General features: G+C 39.5%; 3 protein-coding genes across 4 annotated transcripts; all 3 read left to right on the forward strand.

Moving 5' to 3' along the window:
• The first annotated feature begins 1,999 nt into the window (after positions 1 to 1,999).
• On the forward strand, positions 2,000 to 2,962 carry LOC133451815 (protein PERCC1). The gene has a single exon (XM_061730960.1). It carries the CDS (start codon positions 2,004 to 2,006, stop codon positions 2,829 to 2,831), a length of 828 nt encoding a protein of 275 aa, XP_061586944.1. The 5' UTR covers positions 2,000 to 2,003; the 3' UTR covers positions 2,832 to 2,962.
• A 1,381-nt stretch (positions 2,963 to 4,343) lies between these two features.
• pdia2 (protein disulfide isomerase family A, member 2) lies at positions 4,344 to 10,383 on the forward strand. The gene is made up of 11 exons (XM_061730971.1): positions 4,344 to 4,656; positions 5,353 to 5,559; positions 5,714 to 5,847; positions 7,528 to 7,665; positions 8,344 to 8,460; positions 8,552 to 8,677; positions 8,819 to 9,013; positions 9,104 to 9,224; positions 9,578 to 9,756; positions 9,834 to 9,977; positions 10,068 to 10,383. Exons 1-11 carry the CDS (start codon positions 4,398 to 4,400, stop codon positions 10,116 to 10,118), a joined length of 1,671 nt encoding a protein of 556 aa, XP_061586955.1. The 5' UTR covers positions 4,344 to 4,397; the 3' UTR covers positions 10,119 to 10,383.
• Positions 10,384 to 10,943: 560 nt separating this feature from the next.
• Positions 10,944 to 17,434, forward strand: si:dkeyp-75b4.8 (lipopolysaccharide-induced tumor necrosis factor-alpha factor homolog). Of its 2 annotated transcripts, none has more exons than XM_061730980.1 (5): positions 10,944 to 10,964; positions 12,561 to 12,729; positions 16,122 to 16,223; positions 16,313 to 16,514; positions 16,608 to 17,434. In XM_061730980.1, exons 2-5 carry the CDS (start codon positions 12,591 to 12,593, stop codon positions 16,711 to 16,713), a joined length of 549 nt encoding a protein of 182 aa, XP_061586964.1. In that variant the 5' UTR covers positions 10,944 to 10,964; positions 12,561 to 12,590; the 3' UTR covers positions 16,714 to 17,434. The 2 variants fall into 2 exon arrangements, with proteins under 2 accessions (XP_061586964.1, XP_061586972.1); XM_061730988.1 differs by lacking the exon at positions 10,944 to 10,964 and adding an exon at positions 11,106 to 11,148 and having other exon boundaries at positions 12,564 to 12,729.
• Positions 17,435 to 20,399: the final 2,965 nt, after the last annotated feature.

Consider the following 20,399-nt stretch of genomic DNA (forward strand, 5'->3'; position numbering starts at 1 on the left):
GCATGTTGACTGATTGTTGTATTTCACTCTGAGACACATAAATGTTGATTAACAAAAAAACAATCCCTTGATAAATTGTTACGGAAATAGCTTCTTGAGGAAACTTGATGTGTATATATATAGATACAGTATATGTGTATATATATATATATATATATATATATATATATATATATATATATATATATATATATATATATATATATATATATATATATATATATATATATATATATATATATATATATATAGATACAGTATATGTGTATTTACTGTATATATATATATATATATATATATATAGATACAGTATATGTGTATTTACTGTATATATATATATATATATATATATATATATATATATATATATATATATATATATATATATATATATATATATACATATACATATACATACATATATATACACATATATTGAAACAGGAAGATAGAATATGTCAGTACTGTGAATTAAATGTGGTGGAGAGTGAAATTAATTTTCTTTTATATTGTCCTTTATATCATGATTTACGTCACGTTTTGTTTGAAAGAATTTATAATCCTGATTTAGATCTGTTAAGTATGGAGGAAGGCGTTTTAATTGAATATCTTTTTGAAAATATTTTAGTTTTTTCTGAATTTTTATTTAAAGCCTGGGATAGAAGGAGAAAGGTAACTTATATGGGATAAAATCCTCAATTTGTGTGTGTTTCTCTATGGATTGGTTCAATTGTCTGTAAGGGTTGGTATTGGCGGTTGTGGAGAGAGTTATGATATGATCTAATTATGGACTTGGGTATGGGGGGGCTGTGTGCGTGTGGGTCGGTATTTCTGTGGGTGTATTCTTTTTGTATCTTTTTGTATTTTTTTTTGTTCATTTTCTAGTGGGGGATACTTTATTTTATTTTGTTTTAATTTTATTTATTATTATTATCATTATTTGTTGCTGCTTATTATCATTATTATTATTTGTAGCTGGAAGTAGGTGGTTTGCACACCGGAATGTTATATTTTGATGTAATGTGTCTGTGTAATCCCATGAGGGATGGGTCATTTAAATGTCCGGACACGAAAATAAAAGAATTAATTCAATTCATTCATATATACATACATATACACATATACACATATACAATTGTCGATTATTGAAGAAAGACTTCTGTACATTGAATGTATACATTTAGAAGGAATGGATTGATGGATTGGTTTGTTGAGTTTTTAATTTTTGAAAGTCTGTCCGGGGCCACAAGTGAATCGGTTAAAGGGCCTGACCATAATTGTTGCCTCTCGTGAGCCAAGGGTTAGAAGATGCCAAGGTGGATGTTGTTTTATTTAAGCATTCCACTTCTAAAACAATAAACCAAATAACCTTCAGAGCGTTGTGTTGTGACGACTGCGTCTCATCGGGCTGGGATGTATCTCAGTGTAGCGTACGGTGGCTGATTACGGTTCAGAGTGTTCCCCCTCTAAAAGTCAAAACAGCATATGATTTGATTTCATGCTTTTTTATCCTTTAACTAGCCAGATAACAGGGACGGAAAAAAGCAATGATGCGTTTGTGTGCATGTGTGTAACAACTCTCCACTATCCCTTAGCAGAGGATCCATTAGGCTCGGACCCCCTTCCTGGTTGCCCAGTGATAAAGTAAACAAAGTGTGTTTGACCAATCCGCCATGCAAATATTTGTCCTGGACGCTGCCTCATCCAACATGGGACACCCACGTTTGCAGCCATGTGCTGAGCTATATATATATATATACACAGCGGCAGTCCTGCTGGACCAGTACTACATATGCACAGACAGAACAGTAGGTCCATCGGTGACCCAGACCAGACCTGTTTCCTTGGACACCGGCTGGACACAGCTGAAACTGGAGTCTGATTTACAAGGTGAGGAATATTTTCAACCATTCTCATCAAATTTTCTTTGTGAACAAACATCTCTCCCATTCGATTCTTACTTTTTCCCGTTCTGCGTTTGCCTGTGAAGCACTGTTTCCAACATGGCCACGAGCATCCTCAAGAGCTTCCTCATCCCGCTTCCAACTCCGTCTTATTTGCCCATGAGTTTCCAGCACTCTCCATGCAAGGACGATGAGGAGGAGAAACTGAGAGAAAAACCAGAGGGAAGAGAAGATGAGGAAGAGAGAGATGAAGAAGAGGAGGAAGATGAGGAGTGCGAGGTTCAGCAGGATGAGGAAGACTATTTAGATAGGTTTCTTTTAAACCCTGCTAACAATTTTCTGGATATGACCACGCAGCTGCTGAGGTTTGCTGAGCTCATTAGTCGTGATGTCCAGAGGTATTTCGGTCGCTGCTCTGACAACCAGGAACCTTGTGACATCTACACTGACTCTGTTTCTGAGACAACCAGTGCGCGTCTACGATACTATGATGACCTGCTGAGAATTGCAAGAGACGGAAGTCCAGACATGCAAGAAAACAACCTGGTTACTTGCGCTGAGGATCCAGTAGTCAAGGTAGCCAAAGGCAGCGGGGGTCTGGGGCCCCTGGCCGAACTGTTCGACCACAGGGGCCTGATCCAGAGCACAGGCCAACCGATGATCAAGCGGCATCTGCCGCTCAGCTTCTGGACGGAACCCGTCCCCCGCTGCTCTGTGGTCAGTTTCAGCAGTACAGGTGCCATCACGCACACGTCTATACAGGGCGACGCACAGCCCAGCAGTGACGGACACATGCACTATGACCCTCCTGCACACAACACGCACGCTCTCGACAGCACAGAGCCCGACTTCAGCGATCTGCTGGCAAACTGGGATCCAAACCTGGAGTTCAGTCACACGCTGATTGACACGCACATGCAGCACTAAACCCCCAACAGATTCATTCATGTCCTTCAAAGCTGTGAAACAAAAGGTCAATAAAAATGAAAACAAAACCCCCAAAAACAGTTTTTTCTTCAGTTTTGTCTTTCAGGGTCAGTTTAAGCAAAGAAGTGTCTCAGGACCCATTTTCAGTTTGTGGATGCTCTGTACTCAGTATTATGGATGAATGAAGTCGAGAGCTATATCAATAAAGTTGAGTCAGTGAAGCTCGCGGCTTCAGCTCAAGACTCTCTGAATTGTTTTCATTACTGTTTGCAGAACAAAAACCTTGTAACCAAACAAGTGTTTTTACAGTGAAAAAGTAACTCTTATTCTTTCCAGTTGTCAAGGAAATCACAATTAAACAAACAATCTACATGCACAAATGTGAAAAAAAGACACTTTAAATACTTTTCATGTTGAAAAAGCAAACATGTGATCCACAATTCGTCAGGAGCCATTTTTATAGTGAGAAACATTTTCTTCTGCTGAGAATCTTCTGTCTGACCTCCAGTGATTTAACCCATTCAGTGCCGGGGTCTGCAGCATGGAGGGAATTAAAAGTCACTCACATCCCATTTTCCACTGAGGGGGCCGTCTGACTAGCTCCGAGTTAAAAGTTTGTAACGTTGCTGTACTTCCTTTGTGTTGCATTGCATTTGGTAGCGATTCAGTTGAAGAATTAAAATAAATAAATAAACCAGTAACATTGGTGTTTCCGAGTGTTTGTCTGAAGGGATTTTTTTTTTAAAACAACATTGATTAGTTAGAAGTAAAAACAGTTGTGGAGTCTTTGCAGGCTCATAATGAACATCATGTAAAGAGACGCATAATGCTGGATCCTTGTGTGCAGACTTTTAACTGAACCTGATATAAAGTGCAACAAAGCACACATGTCACAACTTTAAGCACAAAAAAGCTGTTAAAAAAAAAAGAGTAAAATGTCAGAGATCATATTATCTGGTGTTTAACCTTCTGTACTGCAAAAACTAACTTTTAGACTATTTTGATAGTTTTAAATATTCTAATCAAGAAGCATTTTCTTCCCCTGTTGGCAAATATGTTTTGCTTAAAATAGGACAATTTTGAATAGATTTATGGAATAATATTATATTTATTTCTACAGGGGCTGTTTTTGCAGTGTATCCAGTTTAAGTTTCACTGTAATAAGCAGCACGTAAGCACTGGGTTTGACCTCGGTGGTGTTGGTGTGTGTGATTATTAAATAACTGATGTCAAAATTCAAATTGTAAACCGTGTGTAAATGAAGGTCTGATAACGGTGAACATATTAAGGTGTATATAAATGCTACCATCTGGTGGGTGATGGGGTCAGCCAGTTAAGCCAATTCTACTGTATATCTACATGGCACCATTTGATTGGCCTGTGTAGGCTGAAAAGAGTCTCCTGCAAGGGTAGTGTGTGATTGGATAAGAGAGAAGGCCAGTAACATTTTGACACACACTCTCCATTGTAGATAAATGAATGTAGGAGTTTCATTAACATGTGCACTGAAGGTTTCCCACACCTGAGCAGAGGTACCAGAGGAGCTCACACACACACACAGACAAGATGAGGACACACAGGCTTCTGTTCTTTACTCTGCTGGGCCTGCTGCTCTGGGTCTCCTGCGTCCAGTCCGACGACTCTGGCGAGAAAGAGACGCAGGAAGAAACTTCACAGGAAACTCCTGGAGACGCTGAGGAAACCGAGGAGACGCCAAAGAAGGAGAAAACAACTGAGATAGAAGAAGAGAAAGATGTCATGGTTCTCCACATCAAAAACTTTGACAGAGCTCTCAGCGAGAATAAGTATTTACTGGTTGAATTCTGTAAGTATTATTATAGTAATAACCATCATTTATATATCATAAAATCATTATTATCATATTTATTCACTTTTGTGTTCATTAAATCCAGCATTATTATGCATCCCTTTGTCTCATGTGAGGGAATGTGCTTTACACTGTTACAACATATGTTTGATGAAAGATATGAAATATTTTTGTTTCGTTTTTTCCCCCTGTGTCATAATAAAGACATAATATAAAACAAATACTATTTTAGAAATGTAAAATAAGAATCATATTTTCATTCTAAATTTACAATCGTCATACTCAATCAAATCAATCAAATCAATCAAATTAAGCTGAGTAGGGTTTAACTCTGTGGATGAATTTCCATTACAGTATAAAACAGTAATATCATAGATCTTTAAACATTCTGTTAAACATTTTGCGTAAAAGTCAACTGGCAAATGTTCATTGACGTGGCCTCTCCGGTCCAGATGTTGTCCTGCAGCAACTCTCCCACACACGAGCTAAACATTACAGGAGGACGGGTTACCGCAAGGAAAAGAGCAAAAAGAGGATAAAGGCTGAGCCCAACTGCCACTTCTGCTATCAGCAGCTTATTTTCATGTGTATCAACCGGAGCAGCCGATAGAGAGAATACAGGGGCCGCTTTGGTTAAACCTCAGTAACTGGGCACGAGTGAGTGGAATAAAATATGTGTGTGCCGGTGTGTAGATGCTCCCTGGTGTGGTCACTGCAAACAGCTGGAGCCTCTGTACGCTGAGGCTGCCGAGAAGCTGAAGAAAGAGGAGGCAGAGATGCGTTTGGCCAAAGTGGACTGCATAGACGAGAGAGAGCTGGGGGACGAGTTTGATGTCGCAAGCTTCCCAACCCTTAAACTGTTCATCAATGGAGACCGCAAGCAGCCTATTGATTACACTGGTACGTTCTCACACACACAGAGCATTTATTGTGTCACTACTGTGTTCAAATTTCTGAAATGAATTAAAGCTAAAGATTCACACACTAATCTATCTCATTGGTTATTATTTGTATTATTTTTTGATTTTACATGATTTGTGGGTTTGTTTTCCAGGTAAGAGGTCGGCGGTGGGAATAATCCAGTGGATGAAGCGCCGCGCTGGCCCTGGTGCCCTAGAGCTCACCTCTGTAGGCTCTGCTGCCGACTTCATCAGTGCACATAACATCACTGTTGTAGGGTTCTTTGATGTAAGTTGTTTTATTGTTCAGCTATTCAGCATTGTCATATTTAATATATAAAGCAAAGTGATTCTGGGTGAATCCCTTCACTCTGCACAAAAATACCATATATGGCCCTTTCTCAGCTACATTTTCCCAGTAACCGTGATAGCAATGTTGCTTCTACAAATGTATATTAGGAAACTATGAAGTAGGACCAGTTGTAAGTGAACTAAATCGGACCTAAATCGGATACATATCTGATCTGTGTCGGTTGCATGTCGCTTTTCTTCTGAATTTGACGTCACAGAAGTGAGACAAACGTTCCGATTCTGCACTGGTTAACCTTTGTCCTCTCCTTTTTCTCACTCTCCTTCTTTCCTTCATCAGTTTGGCATAATTTTGGTTGGTTCTGACTGTGCAAGTACTTCCAAATTGCTAGACAAAGACGTGAAGCATCCATATTTACTTCTGTAAACACCACGCACTACGTGACGTCATGTTTTCCACTACACATTCTTGTCACATCAGGGCTGTGTACCGTTCACACTTACGGTCGCATTAAAATGAAAATGAATAAAACGACCACCCAAAAAAATCGGATTTGAGCATTGAGACCTGCAGTGTGAACGTAGTTGAAGGTACAATACAACATGTTAGAGCAGATCATTATTTAATGAACAAAACTGAGCCAAACAGGCAGCAGCAGTGTACAACCCATGTTTCAGTATTTTTTTTAGACCTTTAGCAGCAATAACTTTAAATTGTTTACACTTTTTATTTGCTCTCATCTCTTCAAAATATTGCACCAGTTCATGAAAAAATGTACTAATCTCTTGATGAAGACCTCTACACAGAATTTGATTGGGTTAAAGTGTTAACGTCCATTGCAACACCTTCACTCTTTTCTTTGTTTTAGCCATTCTGTTGTAGATTGGTTGTTAAGCTTGACCTCATTGTCCAGAGTCATGCCCGGGTTTGTTCAAGCTTTAGTTATCTGAAAAGCAGCCTCACATTTCACACTTGAATTGTTACACTGAAGAGTTCATGGTGCCCCAAATCACTCATCCACGACCACCGTGCTTAAAAGCTGGAAATGTGCGTTTGTGCTGTGATGTTTCATTTTCCCCAACGGCATCACAACCCGGACATTTCTACTTTGGTTTTGTTTGTCAAAACAGATTTGACGAGATTGAACCCTGTCTGGTAAACGTGCTGGGACATCCACTACTGGAACTATTGGCAACTGTCTTGAAAGTTTACAACTTGTGAATATTAATTCTCACTCTAAGTGGTCTAAATTATTTGGCATGGCTTTACAATAATTTCCAGCCTGATGGACTGATTGCTGGTTTCTTTCCTTCTTGACATTATGTTTTCCCTCCCCCGAATGCAACAGCAAGCTACCAAAATGTGTGGTTTTAAAGAAGTGATCACGTTTGCCGATGTTCATTTAATCAAGTACATTTTGTTAGCAGCACTCGACTGCTGCTCATCCTTTTACTTTACTTTAAAGTACTGTAATTCATTTTTCTCACATTGGTTCTTCATTACTGATTTCGTTTTGTTATATAAATACTGATGACAGTGTATTAACTCATATTTTGTGGCTGATATGAGGTGGTATCAATTGCTTTATCGAAGTTTTTAGGATTTAGGACATTACAGTGTTAAATAACTGCATTGTTTCACTCTTGGTCCTTTTTGCAGAGTCTGGAAAGTGAAGCAACCAAGGTGTTCAAGGAAGCTGCTTTTGATCAGACTGAAACGGAGTTTGCATTTACAACATCTCCTGATGTTTTCAAGAAGTACGAGGTGAAAGACAACTCAGTGGTGCTCTTCAAAAAGGTAGGAAGATCAAGAAAGGTGCTTCATTGTGGTAGCTCTGCTGCCATCTGCTGCTCAAAAATGCACTATGTTCCTGTTTGAAATCTAAAGGCATTCACATGGATATATTTGTATTCTTAGTGTTGTCTGACTTCATAAATTAGAGTCAGGGCTGAGCTGAATATGCATCTGCATAAAAATATTATAGTGAAATAAGAAAAAGAATGGAAAGAGAAAACATCACATTTATGACAAAACAGATGCAAAAGACGTAAAATGGCAAGTAAGAAATATTTGTTCATATCTAATGTTCAGCTTAAACTTCAGATAGTTCTGTCTTAGTTTTGTGTTAAAAAAATATGTAGTTTTAGATGTTTGTTTTTGTTTAATGTTCAAATTTATATACCCACACAGGGTTGGTATTCATCATTCTTTGACTTTTATATAAATAAGGAAAAGCCAAAAATCAGCAACTATGACAACCGTTACTCTTATTTTAGTATATCAACAATCGATTGTGAGAAAAAGAAAAAATGTATCAGCGCAGGTAAAATACAAGAATATATTCCACTGTAAGAAAAAAATTATTGACCAGAATTCCTAAAAGTCTTCTAATTTTTTAGAAATTAGGCATTTTTACAGTCTTAGTTTTTACAGTGTAGGTTACAGTATGTTCATAAAACGCTGTGTGTTTTCCAGTTTGACGATGGCAGAGCAGACTTTGCGTTGTCAGAAGAAGGCACACTTGACAAACGCAACCTGACCACCTTCATCAATGAAAACAGTCTGGAGCTGATCATCCGCTTCAAGCAGGAGGTAACACACACATCCTCACACACATGACTGAGAATATAAAAAAATAGAAAATGATGGTATACTACAATTTTTCTGTGTGTGTGTGTTTCAGACGGCAGATAAGATCTTCTCCTCTCCTATCCTCCTGCACAGCCTGCTGTTCATCAACTCCACTGTGAAGAGTCACATGACCCTGGTGGATGAGACCAGGACGGTCGCCAGAGAGTTCAAGGGAAAGGTAATAACTGGGTCTATTCACGTTTGTCATTTAGGGATCCTGTTCACATAAGTAAAATCATTACATTTTAAGGTTAATCATCAGCATATATTCTTTTAAGTCACACTAACACAACTCTGTGTGTTTGTGTGTGTTACACAGATGCTTTTCATTATGATTGATGTGACAGATAATATTTCCCACGTGCTAAAATACTTTGGAGTGTCTGAGAGCGACGTGCCTACTGCACGCGTCGTCAGTATGGACACACAGCAGAAGTTCAGCATCGCCTCTGGGGATCTGACAGCAAGTTCCCTGCGACAGTTGTGCAAGGAGGTTGTAGATGGTTCTGCGAAGGTAACGCACACATAGAAACACACGCTCCTTTCATATTAAATCCCACATCAACCCTGAACACAGAAACCTGGACCTGTTTTGAATTTGCAGCCATACTATCGATCTGAGGAGATCCCAGAGGACTGGGACAAAGAACCAGTTAAAGTCCTGGTGGGCAAGAACTTTGAGTCTATAGCTCTGGACCAGGACAAAAATGTCTTCGTTGAGTTCTGTAAGTCAGCTGCAAACTTTGATGATCACGTTGCTTTTTTCCCATTTGGGTTTTCTACATTGTGTTAGCCATCAACCACTTTGGACAGGATCACATCTTTCTGTTATACAACAATATGTGAGAAAAACTCAATTTAAATGTCTCAGAGTGTTTCCCTGAATATGCTTACCTTGAAAAAGAAATTATGATGAATAAGGATCAGTCTTTCCTAAACCTTTAAAGAAATGACGAGGCACGTTGACATAACCAGAAATATCTTACAGGCAGGTTGCAGTAACCTCAAGATTTCAACCATTTCAACTCCTAACAGTGTTTGTATGTGTGTGTGTGTGTGTGTGTGTGTGTGTGTGCAGATGCTCCATGGTGTGGACACTGCAAAGAACTGGCTCCCATCTGGGAAAAGTTGGCTGAGAAATATGCTGACCGTGATGATATTGTCATAGCAAAGATGGACGCCACGGCCAACGAGGTGGAGTCTGTTGCGATTGATGGATTTCCAACACTAAAATATTTCCCAGCTGGTGGCAAAGAGGTACATACACTCTCTCTCTTTCACGCACTAACACACTGCAGCTGCACAGATCGCCCTGAGATCTTATTTTCTCTTAGGTGATCAATTACGCTGGAAAAAGGGATTTGGAGACGTTTTCTACATTCCTGGATAACGGAGGTGTGTTGCCAACTGAGGCAAGTGATGAGGATGGTCAAGATGAAGATGAAAAAGCAGAGGGTAGTGATGAAGATCTTAGCAAGGTTTGTTTTAGCTGTAACTTAAATGTATATGCATTTTCCCCCTAATTGTTGATCTAGACAAACAGCTCTCACCTTTTTTCTTGCTAACAGGATGGGACTTCAGATGAACAAGACAGCCAAACATCCAAAGATGAGCTGTAAAGTAAACTTCTGGCCAATTAAGATCAATGTAGCATCTTTCTGTTTTCTTAATAAAAGTTATACTGGTTTAAAACTGGTCCATACTCTTGTCTCTTGTGAATGAGCTCCTAACTCCGAACTCTTGATGTTCTTTCAAACTCCGTTCCTGCATGAAGCCTATGGCCATTTTTTATGTTTTCAAATGTGTGTTAAAGCAGTTTCAGATTGTAATGCTTTGGTAAATGTTGCATTTGACAGCATGACCTAAAAAATAAAATAAAAACAAACAATACACTTTCATTGCAATGGTATTTGACATGTCTGGCGTTCTTTTTAGCCAAAAATGTGTTACGAGATCCACCCCGATCAGGGCTTCCATGAATCAGCAAATAATTTAAAGGTGATGAGGCAGGGTGTCAATGGAGGAGCAAATAAGTGGAAATGGAGGAGAAAGAAGCAGAAAAATGAAGAAATTAGGTTGAAATATAGAATACAGTTGTATTTCTTATATTTAAACAATAATTTAAAAAGAGAGTAGTGTTGAAAATGACAGAGGGGGTTTGCTGGCTAAACTTTACATTTAATTTTTCTACAGTTTTTCAAAGTAATATACCAAGTCATTATGTCACTGCCTCTATTTAGCCTTGATCAAATGGAAAAGAATAAAATCAGGGAAAAAAGGAAGTTCACCTTTTAATGAAGGGGATGTCTCTGCGAAACCAGGAACCAGGAAACCAGGAGGGCTGGTTTTAGTGTGTGACAAGTTACATTTTTCACATTCCAGACTAAAACAAGTTTAGCAGGCTGTGATGTCATCGACATAGTACGTGTTTTCTCCTGCCAGTTACACTTCCTTCCTACTACAAGGTAAGACCATTGCTCTTAGAGATCAAAATACAGACATCATAATATTTAATTAGTGGGTTAGGAAGCCTCAGTCTTTGAGGCTGTATTTAAGAAGAACGTGTATATATGTCTGTGGCTGTTTGGATCAGGAACCAGGACTTGAACGTGTCTTACATAGGAACATAGGAGGGGAGATGAGCCCCGGGTGAGCCGTGGTAGCTACTTATGTGAGGCGATGTTCTCCCTAATGATTTAGGGATCATTTGGTTCATGCTGTGTTGAAAATGTTAAACTTTAAAAGTATTGTAATTATGAGGGATGGCTGAATCAGAATCTGTTGTATTTGTTGTCAGGGGTGTTCTGTATGATATATATATATATATATATATATATATATATATATATATATATATATATATATATATATATATATATATATATATATATATATATATATATTTGTGTGTGTGTGTGTGTGTGTGTGTGTGTGTGTGTGTGTGTGTGTGTGTGTGTGTGTGATTTGAATTGAATTGAATGTGGCTTGATTGTTAGCCCTATTGCCTCACAACAAGAAGATTACTGGTTTAAATCTTTGTGTGTGAAGTTTGAATGTTCTCCTCGTGCTTGAGGGGGGTTTCTCTCCAGTTCTCTCCCTCTGATTGATTGATGATTCTAAATTGCTCATGGATAAGTGTGTAGTGTGGTTGTTGGTTTTAATGTTGCCCTGCGATAGACGTGTGACTGGTTACTTGCAAGGGGAGCAGTTGGTACACACACTCTGGTATCTGTCTGAGGTGCTCCACTGTTTTAACAGTGTCTGATGGGGGAGAAGACCTCCTCCCCATATAACCCTCATCTCAACAGAAAGGGAGAAGTCACTCAAAGTTAGACACACAGAGTCTACAGTAAACCAAAACCAGAGACCACTGTCTCTTTACAACATCCTCACAGTTGCAGACTTGTATTACCTGACTTGGTTTACTACTTATGACCCAGTTTATGGCCTGGGTTACGACATTATTGGTTACGACACAAGAGAGCTGAGATAAACTATTGGAATAAGACAGTATAGATAATGTGTGAATTTATTACAACAATAAGTGTCTGTGTATATATGTATGTATGTATGTATGTGTGTATGTATGTATGTATGTATGTGTGTGTGTGTGTGTGTGTGTGTGTGTGTGTGTGTGTGTGTGTGTGTGTGTGTGTGTGTGTGTGTGTGTGTGTGTGTGTGTGTGTGTGTGTGTGTGTGTGTGTGTATGTGTGTGTGTGTGATGCCTCCACACTAGAATCGGTGTAAGGCAACATGTGACATCACAGTCCGAAAACAACAATTAGCCTGTTATTGTTGTTGGATCCAGTTCAGTGAGGCAGCCCTACATCAGAAATGACGGCCCTCAGTTTTCGATCCATACAACAAAACAAACTCAAACCTTCTTTCGTATGTCAACACCCCAGCAGAAGGAGCTAAAATATACATCAGACATTTCAACAAGCACTGATGTAAATGTAAACAACGTAAAGATGTTCCAAAGGCACATTGTCAGTATGATTGACTTTTTTTGCTCTTGACCTTGCTCTCATCTAGACCTCTGTGTTTCGCCTCACTATCAGCAGCATCTTGTTTGACTAGATGGTTTTCTAATGGAACCCCCTTCGTATGAGGAGGCCAGCCACCATCCTCCTGCTCACGGCACAGAGGGCTTTAACTGTGTTGCTCCACCTGCTTACGACAACTCCTTGTTTTCTCCCTCCACACCTCCTCCAGCCTATGGAGAAGCAAGTAAGATCTAACATGGTGACTTATTTCTCTTGCTTTATTTCTGGAATCAACTCAAAATATTGACTAAACCCACGATAAGTTTATTTTATTATTTTTTATAATATTCTAGACCAGGGATCGTCAACCCGCGGCTCTAGAGCCGCATGTGGCTCTTTAGCGCCGCCCTAGTGGCTCCCTTGAGCTTTTTTCAAAAATGTTTGACCTTTTTTTCCCCTTTTTTTCTTCTTTTTTTTCTTTTTTCCTTTTTTTCTTCTTTTCTTTTTTTCTCCTTTTTTCTCTTTTTTTCTTCCTTTTTTTCTTCTTTTTTTCTTCTTTTTTTTTGGAGCTTTTTCAAAAATGTTTGACCTTTTTTTCCTTTTTTTCTTCTATTCTTTTTTTCCCCTTTTTTCTCTTTTTCCTTTTTTTCTTCTTTTTTTCCTTTTTTTATCTTTTTTCCTTCCTTTTTCCTTTTATTTTTAATCTCGACATTTCGACTTTTTTCTCAACATTTCAACTATTTTCTCGACATTTTGACTTTTTTCTCGACATTTTGACTTTTTTCTCAAGATTGTACTTCAACATTAATCTCGACATTTATAACTAATATAGATACATGCAGCATGTGTTGTCTTCATTCCAAGGCTTATACAAGACTTTTCATTTTTTGCGGCTCCAGACATATTTGTTTTTTGTGTTTTTGGTCCAAGATGGCTCTTTCAACATTTTGGGTTGCCGACCCCTGTTCTAGACCTTTTCTGTTCACATAAAGTGCCTGGTTTTCAACTAAATTGTCTGACTAAAGGCTGAACCTAACTTTGTTTTCGACACCACATACTAAACTATTTAAATAATAATTTTGCCCAATTGTCCAAAACATTGCTCAAATGGTCTCCCACTTCCGTAGACCATTCCCAGAATGCAACTGATCAGTCTACCTTTTATGGTGTATCCAACTATGTACTGGGCAACAAATGCCATATGATTATCAAAACTACATTGGTTTTACAGTGGTATACTACACATTGAACTGCATATGTTGCAGGTGTGCAGTAGAGTGTGCAGTACATTCTGTGTTTTCTGGAGTACTGTATGTGTTGCAAACATAACATGTCTTCATAAAATGCTCTTTGTTTCGATTATTATGTGTCTAAGCTTTTTACTTTGTCAGCTTTTTTCCAGCTTACACGTTGTTAGCCTGTGAAAGCAGAAATACAATATTTTTGTATAAAATAGACAGCTTGAGCAGACAAAACCAGAAAGCCCTTTTATTTATCGTCGATCAGTTCCACTCAACTGTATTTTCCTTGCAAAGATTCACTCAGTGTCAAGCTATGAATTTATGGACAATAAATAATGATAATAAAAACCTCCACCCTTGCCCATTCCTCTGTGGGCGGTTGGCCTGTCCAGGCTTGGGTCCTCTACTACATCTACTGATGTTGTTCTGGTGTGCTAGACACCGAACTCTATGGCTTTTGTGCTCAAAGCTTGTTCTTGTGCTGTCCTTCAGACCAGCCTTATCAAGCCACTGCTAGGATGGTGTCTCTGACACTCACTAATCCATGGCCTCCCTCTTTCAGCTTCACGTAGAGTCTCATGGTGGTGGGCTTGGCGTGAAATCCTCCCTGCATTGTACGAGTTTTCTTGTCTTGATGTAAATGGCTTCCATCTCTTTCTGTGGCCAGTTTACTATATCCGTGGGTACCTGATTACTGGTAGGGCATATGTTAAATGGCCCTAGACTTTGTTCTTCCATTCAGCTGGCCCTTCAGGATCTGCCTTACTCACTTCAGGTATAGAGGGTATGCGTTGACGTCACGTCCCCACTGGACCACGTCCCTTTACTCGCACTGAGTGGCAAAACATCAGTAAAAATGGCTGCAACTAGTAGGGCACACTGTGGAAAAGACGGGATAACAGCCGATTATCGGCTTAAATTAAAGGCAGTTGGACTTGACAGTGACCCGTACAGTTACCAGAAGAACCAGTGGTCCATGGACATTAATATTTGGCCACGAATCGAGTTTCCTGATATTTATATGTACAGTACTTAATTTCTACATGAAGCAGAGCTTGAAGGCATACAAACACTTGGTCCTACTTCAAGGCAGGATTTGTTGGCGAAATCAAAGTGATGAGGACACCGAACTTTATGATTTGACCATTTAACGTTAGCTACCCAAAAATCCAACATTACCTGATACAAAATGGGAACCGCAAATCCACGTTTCGGTGCCTGGAATCCAGTTGTTTCTGCGAATTGCAGCGATCCATTTGTCTCTCCTAAGCTTATTTTTCGACAGTCTGTAAAACGATAACTCAGATTCCTTGCTAAATCTATGAGTAGAGTCGATCGCACAACAGCTCTTTCCCATTTTAGATGTTTTCGCTTGTGCTCAAACTGAAAGTTTACGCTGCCACTCAGTCTTTCTGCCACTCAGTGGGCGTAACCCGCTGTGAAGTCGCATCTGTGACATCATGCGCATTCCCTCTATTTGGCCGTGGCTGACTTCCTTGCAGCCTCCTCATTGTTGCCATGTGCTTGTGGAATCCCCAGGTATTTGCAGCTGCCCTGAACATCTGATATATTCCCCTCTGGCAGCTCATCCTCCTCGGATTTGATCATTTTGCTCCTCATATGAGGGCATTTATCCAGCCTGTGTAACATTCTGATGTCTTTGTGAGGTAGATCAGTGACTTGATGTTTGCTCACTCTTGGCATAAAGGTTGATGTTATCCATGTAGAGGAAGTGGCTGATCATTGATCCACTTTGGAATCGATATCCACAGCTACTCTTTGCAACAATCTGGCTGAGAGGCTACAGCTGGATATTGCAGTGGTAATCTCATTGCCGTTGCTATGGGAGACCTGGGGTCAAACATGTTCATATCAGGGTCAGGGCAAGTTATACCTCAGCTACAGAGACATACAGTAGTAATGCCTCGATTAACATGGTCTGTGTCAGTTGTGGGCACACCAGGGCACAATGATGTGAAATATATTAGAGAGGATAATATAGGACTGCTGATGTGTATTTATCTGATGCCCCTCTGTATCTTCAACAATCTCTTGAAAACATGCCTCCTCCAGAACTCCCCATTTCCCTTAATGTACTTCTTCTCATACAACGTCTCTGTTGCCTAAACGGACATAAACATGTAGAATGTTTACAACACAAATGTTCAACAAAAAAAAGTACAGTAACAAAGATGAAAATGGGCATTGAAATAAGCGGTCTCTTCCAGATGTTGGCTGTGAGACACAGTTGAACTGTTAGAGTCTAACTGTTAGACTGAACAAACGTAGATGTGGAGCCATTCTTCTGTTTTTCAAGTTGGTAGACATGTGTTTTCATTTTTGCATGTAAATGGTGTCTTCAAATCGTAACGTGGGTCCATGTTTCTTTTAACAGTCCAGCCAGATCTTTTTCCTATCCTAACTACACCCACTGTGCCAACTGTTGTGATCCCACCACCATACAACTCTGGGGTCACAGTCCATCCCCTTACTCAAGGTATTATGTTATATCAATTGCATCTTGACTAACTTTACTATGTGCTAAAAAAAAACATTTGATATTCCTTTTTGTTCTCTTGATGGTAGTTGGTGTTGGTGTCAACAGCAGACAAGCTCAGACTGTAGTAGTAGTGTCCCAGCCGCAGCCTGTCGCCATTTCAGTGCAGGCTCTAAGAGATGCTCCTGGTCTGGTACGCTGTCCGCACTGCCGACACCTCGTCACCAGTAAAGTCACATACTCACCTGGGACTGCTGCTTGGTGTGCATGTATTTTTATTGCTTTGATGGGGTAAGAACAGAACATACACACAAGATATCTGAAAGTGAATGTGCTGAACCCGCCGCAGGTGCTTTATGTATGTTTTCTACATCTGTGCTGCAGGTTGATCTGTGGATTCTGCCTGATCCCACTGATGCTACGCGGACTACAGGACGTGCATCATTCCTGTCCACATTGTGGAAGGCACCTGCATGTTTATACGAAATGACACCATCGGGATTCATAAAGCAGCTGCTTTTTCAGCTACTTCAAGTGTTCACAACACATTTATATGGCAGTACAGGGAAATTCATGAATAAAACGGTAAGCAGCCCACTGTGATTTAAGTGTTAGGTGATGTTTGCACAGCAAAGAATGAATGTGGAGCTAGACAGACAGGCTAATGGAGAACTTTTTAGAAGATGTGAACATTTCGACTCTTTTCTGCTGTATCAACCTATCACAGTTGGACACATTTAAACTCGCTCTTTAAACATACAGGCATGAAAACTAATAAAATACTTCATATTACTTATTTATGATATTAGACAGCAAGATAGTCTGTGGGTTTACGAGCTGAACATTTTGTGGAATTCTTTAAAAGTATTTTTAGTGTTGTCTACAGCCTAAAACATTGACAGACTAATCAGGAAAAAGCCTAAGTGTTAACTGTTCTGAGTTTTGCACTTTCGAATTTTCTAAGGGGTGTTAATTAATATGTAATAAGGAAGAGAGTCACTTTTCATCTGCTCCAATTGAAGCAGATGGCAATGAATTTGAGAACTCTATTTTATATATATCGCAATATAAGTTTTTTGTATATAATTATGATTTTTTTTCTGTATTTCTTTGTCAATGTTTATGATTATTTAAATTACCAAACAAATCACTATAGGAACCAAGTAAAACATGTTTTACATCATTTGTTGTACAAAGTCTTTTCGTTAATGATTGATATTGCTCTTGTTTCACTGGTATAAATAATGCCTTTGATATTTTCATTAAACCATGTAAATCAGTTCACATAATCTTATTCCAGTGTGTTTCTTCTTGTACCTTCACGAGAGCAGCTCTAATCAGTCAGTGTATCTGAAAACACCTGCGTTGCTTCAGAGTAAATCTGTAATCCAAATACCAATGAAACTTGATAAAAAACAAAGCTGATAAAGCACAACAAGCAAATCCTCTCAGGGTGTTCAAATAAATATACAACATATATAGAAACCTTATGGCTCCTTTTGAACGAGCACTTCATAATTAGGAAAAGTAAAAAAAAAACAACTAATTTCTATTCTCTATATACATAAACTCGTGTACCTGCACACAAACTACATGCTGCCAAGACTCTGCTGGATCAACCCACAGTCAGTCACAACAGTCTGTCAGTACATTTAAAAGCAAAAACAAACAGGTTCAACTGTGAATGACTTTGCTTTGTTTGTTATGATTTTGGTTGTGGTACCCAAATGCAGGAGATGGCAACAGCAGGAGTAAAAACTAGGTATTTTATTTAGCAGAAAATGCACTGCACATGCGGGAATCCAAAGAAAATGCCAGATAGAAAAGCAAATAGAGAGGTTTAAAAATAGACAGGCCAGCAGGGAGGTAGGGAAAGACAAGACAATATACTCACAGGCTTGACAAGAAGCAGGTGCAAACAATCAGGGAGATGAGGCCAGGGAAACAACAAGACAAAGACAGTCCTAAAATAAAACACGAAGTGAGATTAACAGAAACATGAGAGGACAGAGGCATGAAACAAGACAAAACCCAAGAACACCACCAAACCGAACCCAGATCCTCACAGAAACACCAAAGCTAAAGAACCAAGTATAACACAAGAAATACAACTCAAAGCCCAACCATAAAATCCTTAAGGCTTAAATCATGACACTGTTATGTCATTTTTCACAGCAAAGAGGCTCTCAGTTGAAAAGAGATGACAGCGAGCCATTGGTTACGCTCATTGTCAATCAAAAGGCTACATCCTTAATTTATTTAATTTAAAAAAATCTAAAAAAAATCACCCCACCTCAGTTGTCATGGACCTGAAATCTACATGTATCTGTGGAGACCAAAACTGTTTTTTGAACCTGGCTGTAAGTATGCTTACTTATTTCACAAATTTGGAAGTTTTAACATGGGAGTCTTGATTGATTGAACTCCTCGTGGTCAGTCGAGGAACTGCAGCTTTTCTTACTAACACACTGGACACAACCCAGAAGTTGGAATATTGCCCCTTGGATAAAACCAATACAGCAATCTATTATCACAATTGACAGTATGGTTCGTGAACTTTACTGATTTAGTGATTACATTCCATGGAGCCAGGCTAGCTGCTGGTCCAGTCTTTACACAAAGCTCAACTAACCACTGGGCTCTGCTGGAGCTTATCCCAACTGTCACTGGATGAGAGGTAAACATTTCTGTTTCTGGACTGTGGCAGAAGCCAGGGTTCCAGAAGAAACCCCATACAGCCACATGGACAACATGCCAACTCCACACATTAAGGCCCCAACAAGGATTTGAGCCTGGACCTCTTACCTGTGAGGCCACTCTACAGCCAGGCATGGTGTGAAGGATACAGGTAACATTTATAATAGTGCAATGCCGTCTTACATTCTTGCCTCTAGATGGGATCTACAATGCTTTTTCTTGTTATTTTTCGTCAAATATTGTAACAATATCACACATTATTACACACATAAATATGGACTAAGTTTCCATTGATGGGGTTAATAAGATTAACCCCAAGATTGCTCAACCGTAATAACATACTTAAACTTAAACTTAAACTTTATTTATTTGTATAGCACCAACTCATGCAGTGTAAGTGCAACTCATGGTGCTTTACATACAAAAATAAAATAACAATCAAAAGTACAATTTAAAACATCCCATACGACCCCACCCCCCACACATACACACACCCTCACTCACACTCATACACATGTGCATACACTCACACGCCCACACACACACACACACACAGTAAGTGGACTGGTGACATGGCTTAGCACTAACGATCCAGGTGAGGAAAACACTACCTATGGGTGGCCGTCCACACCGAGAGGCTCCACCGGCCATGACCACAAGGAGCATCGCCACAGAGACCCCCCCAACCCGGACAGACCAGGACAGACCCCACACAGAAGGTGGAGTCCCACCCCCAGCTACCCAGGCCTGAGGGACCCCCATGACGACACCCCCATGGGCGGAGCAGACACACCTCTCAGTGTGGACGACCCCCCTGAGGAAACACTGGAGCTAAAAACTAAAAGATTAAAAGAAAGTAAAAAAAAAAAATGCCTAAAAAGTGTAACATTTTAGAACAATCTATACAAAACTTAAGATGAATAATAAATAACATAAAATACAAAGTCACTAAAATGGATTAAAGGTTTAAAGATAATAAAAAAGATTAAAAAAAAAAAAGTAAATACAATAGATACAATAAATAGCTGAACAGACTAGATAAATGAGATCAGATAAAAGCCAAGCTAAAAAGGTGTGTCTTGAGCCTCCTTTTAAAAATATCAACGTTCTCTGCGGTCCTGAGGTTCTCTGGCAGGCTGTTCCATAAAGAGGGGCCATAATGGCTGAATGCAGCCTCACCGTGGGTTTTAGTCCCGGTTCGAGGAATGGTTAAAAGGCCGGTGCCAGAGGACCTCAGGGTCCGCGAGGGTTGATACGGTAAAAGCAGGTCAGATAAATAAGATGGCCCAAGACCGTTAAGACATTTAAAAACCAGTAAAAGAACCTTAAAATCGATCCTGAAGCGGACGGGGAGCCAATGCAGCGATTTTAAAACAGGTGTAATGTGCTCCCGCCCTCTGGTCCTCGTCAGCACGCGAGCGGCTGAATTCTGTAATAGTTGTAGATTCTTAATACTCTTTTTAGGAAGACCAGAGAGCA

Source organism: Cololabis saira, chromosome 1 (genome assembly GCF_033807715.1).
Source record: "Cololabis saira isolate AMF1-May2022 chromosome 1, fColSai1.1, whole genome shotgun sequence".
NCBI classification, from domain to species: domain Eukaryota; kingdom Metazoa; phylum Chordata; class Actinopteri; order Beloniformes; family Belonidae; genus Cololabis; species Cololabis saira.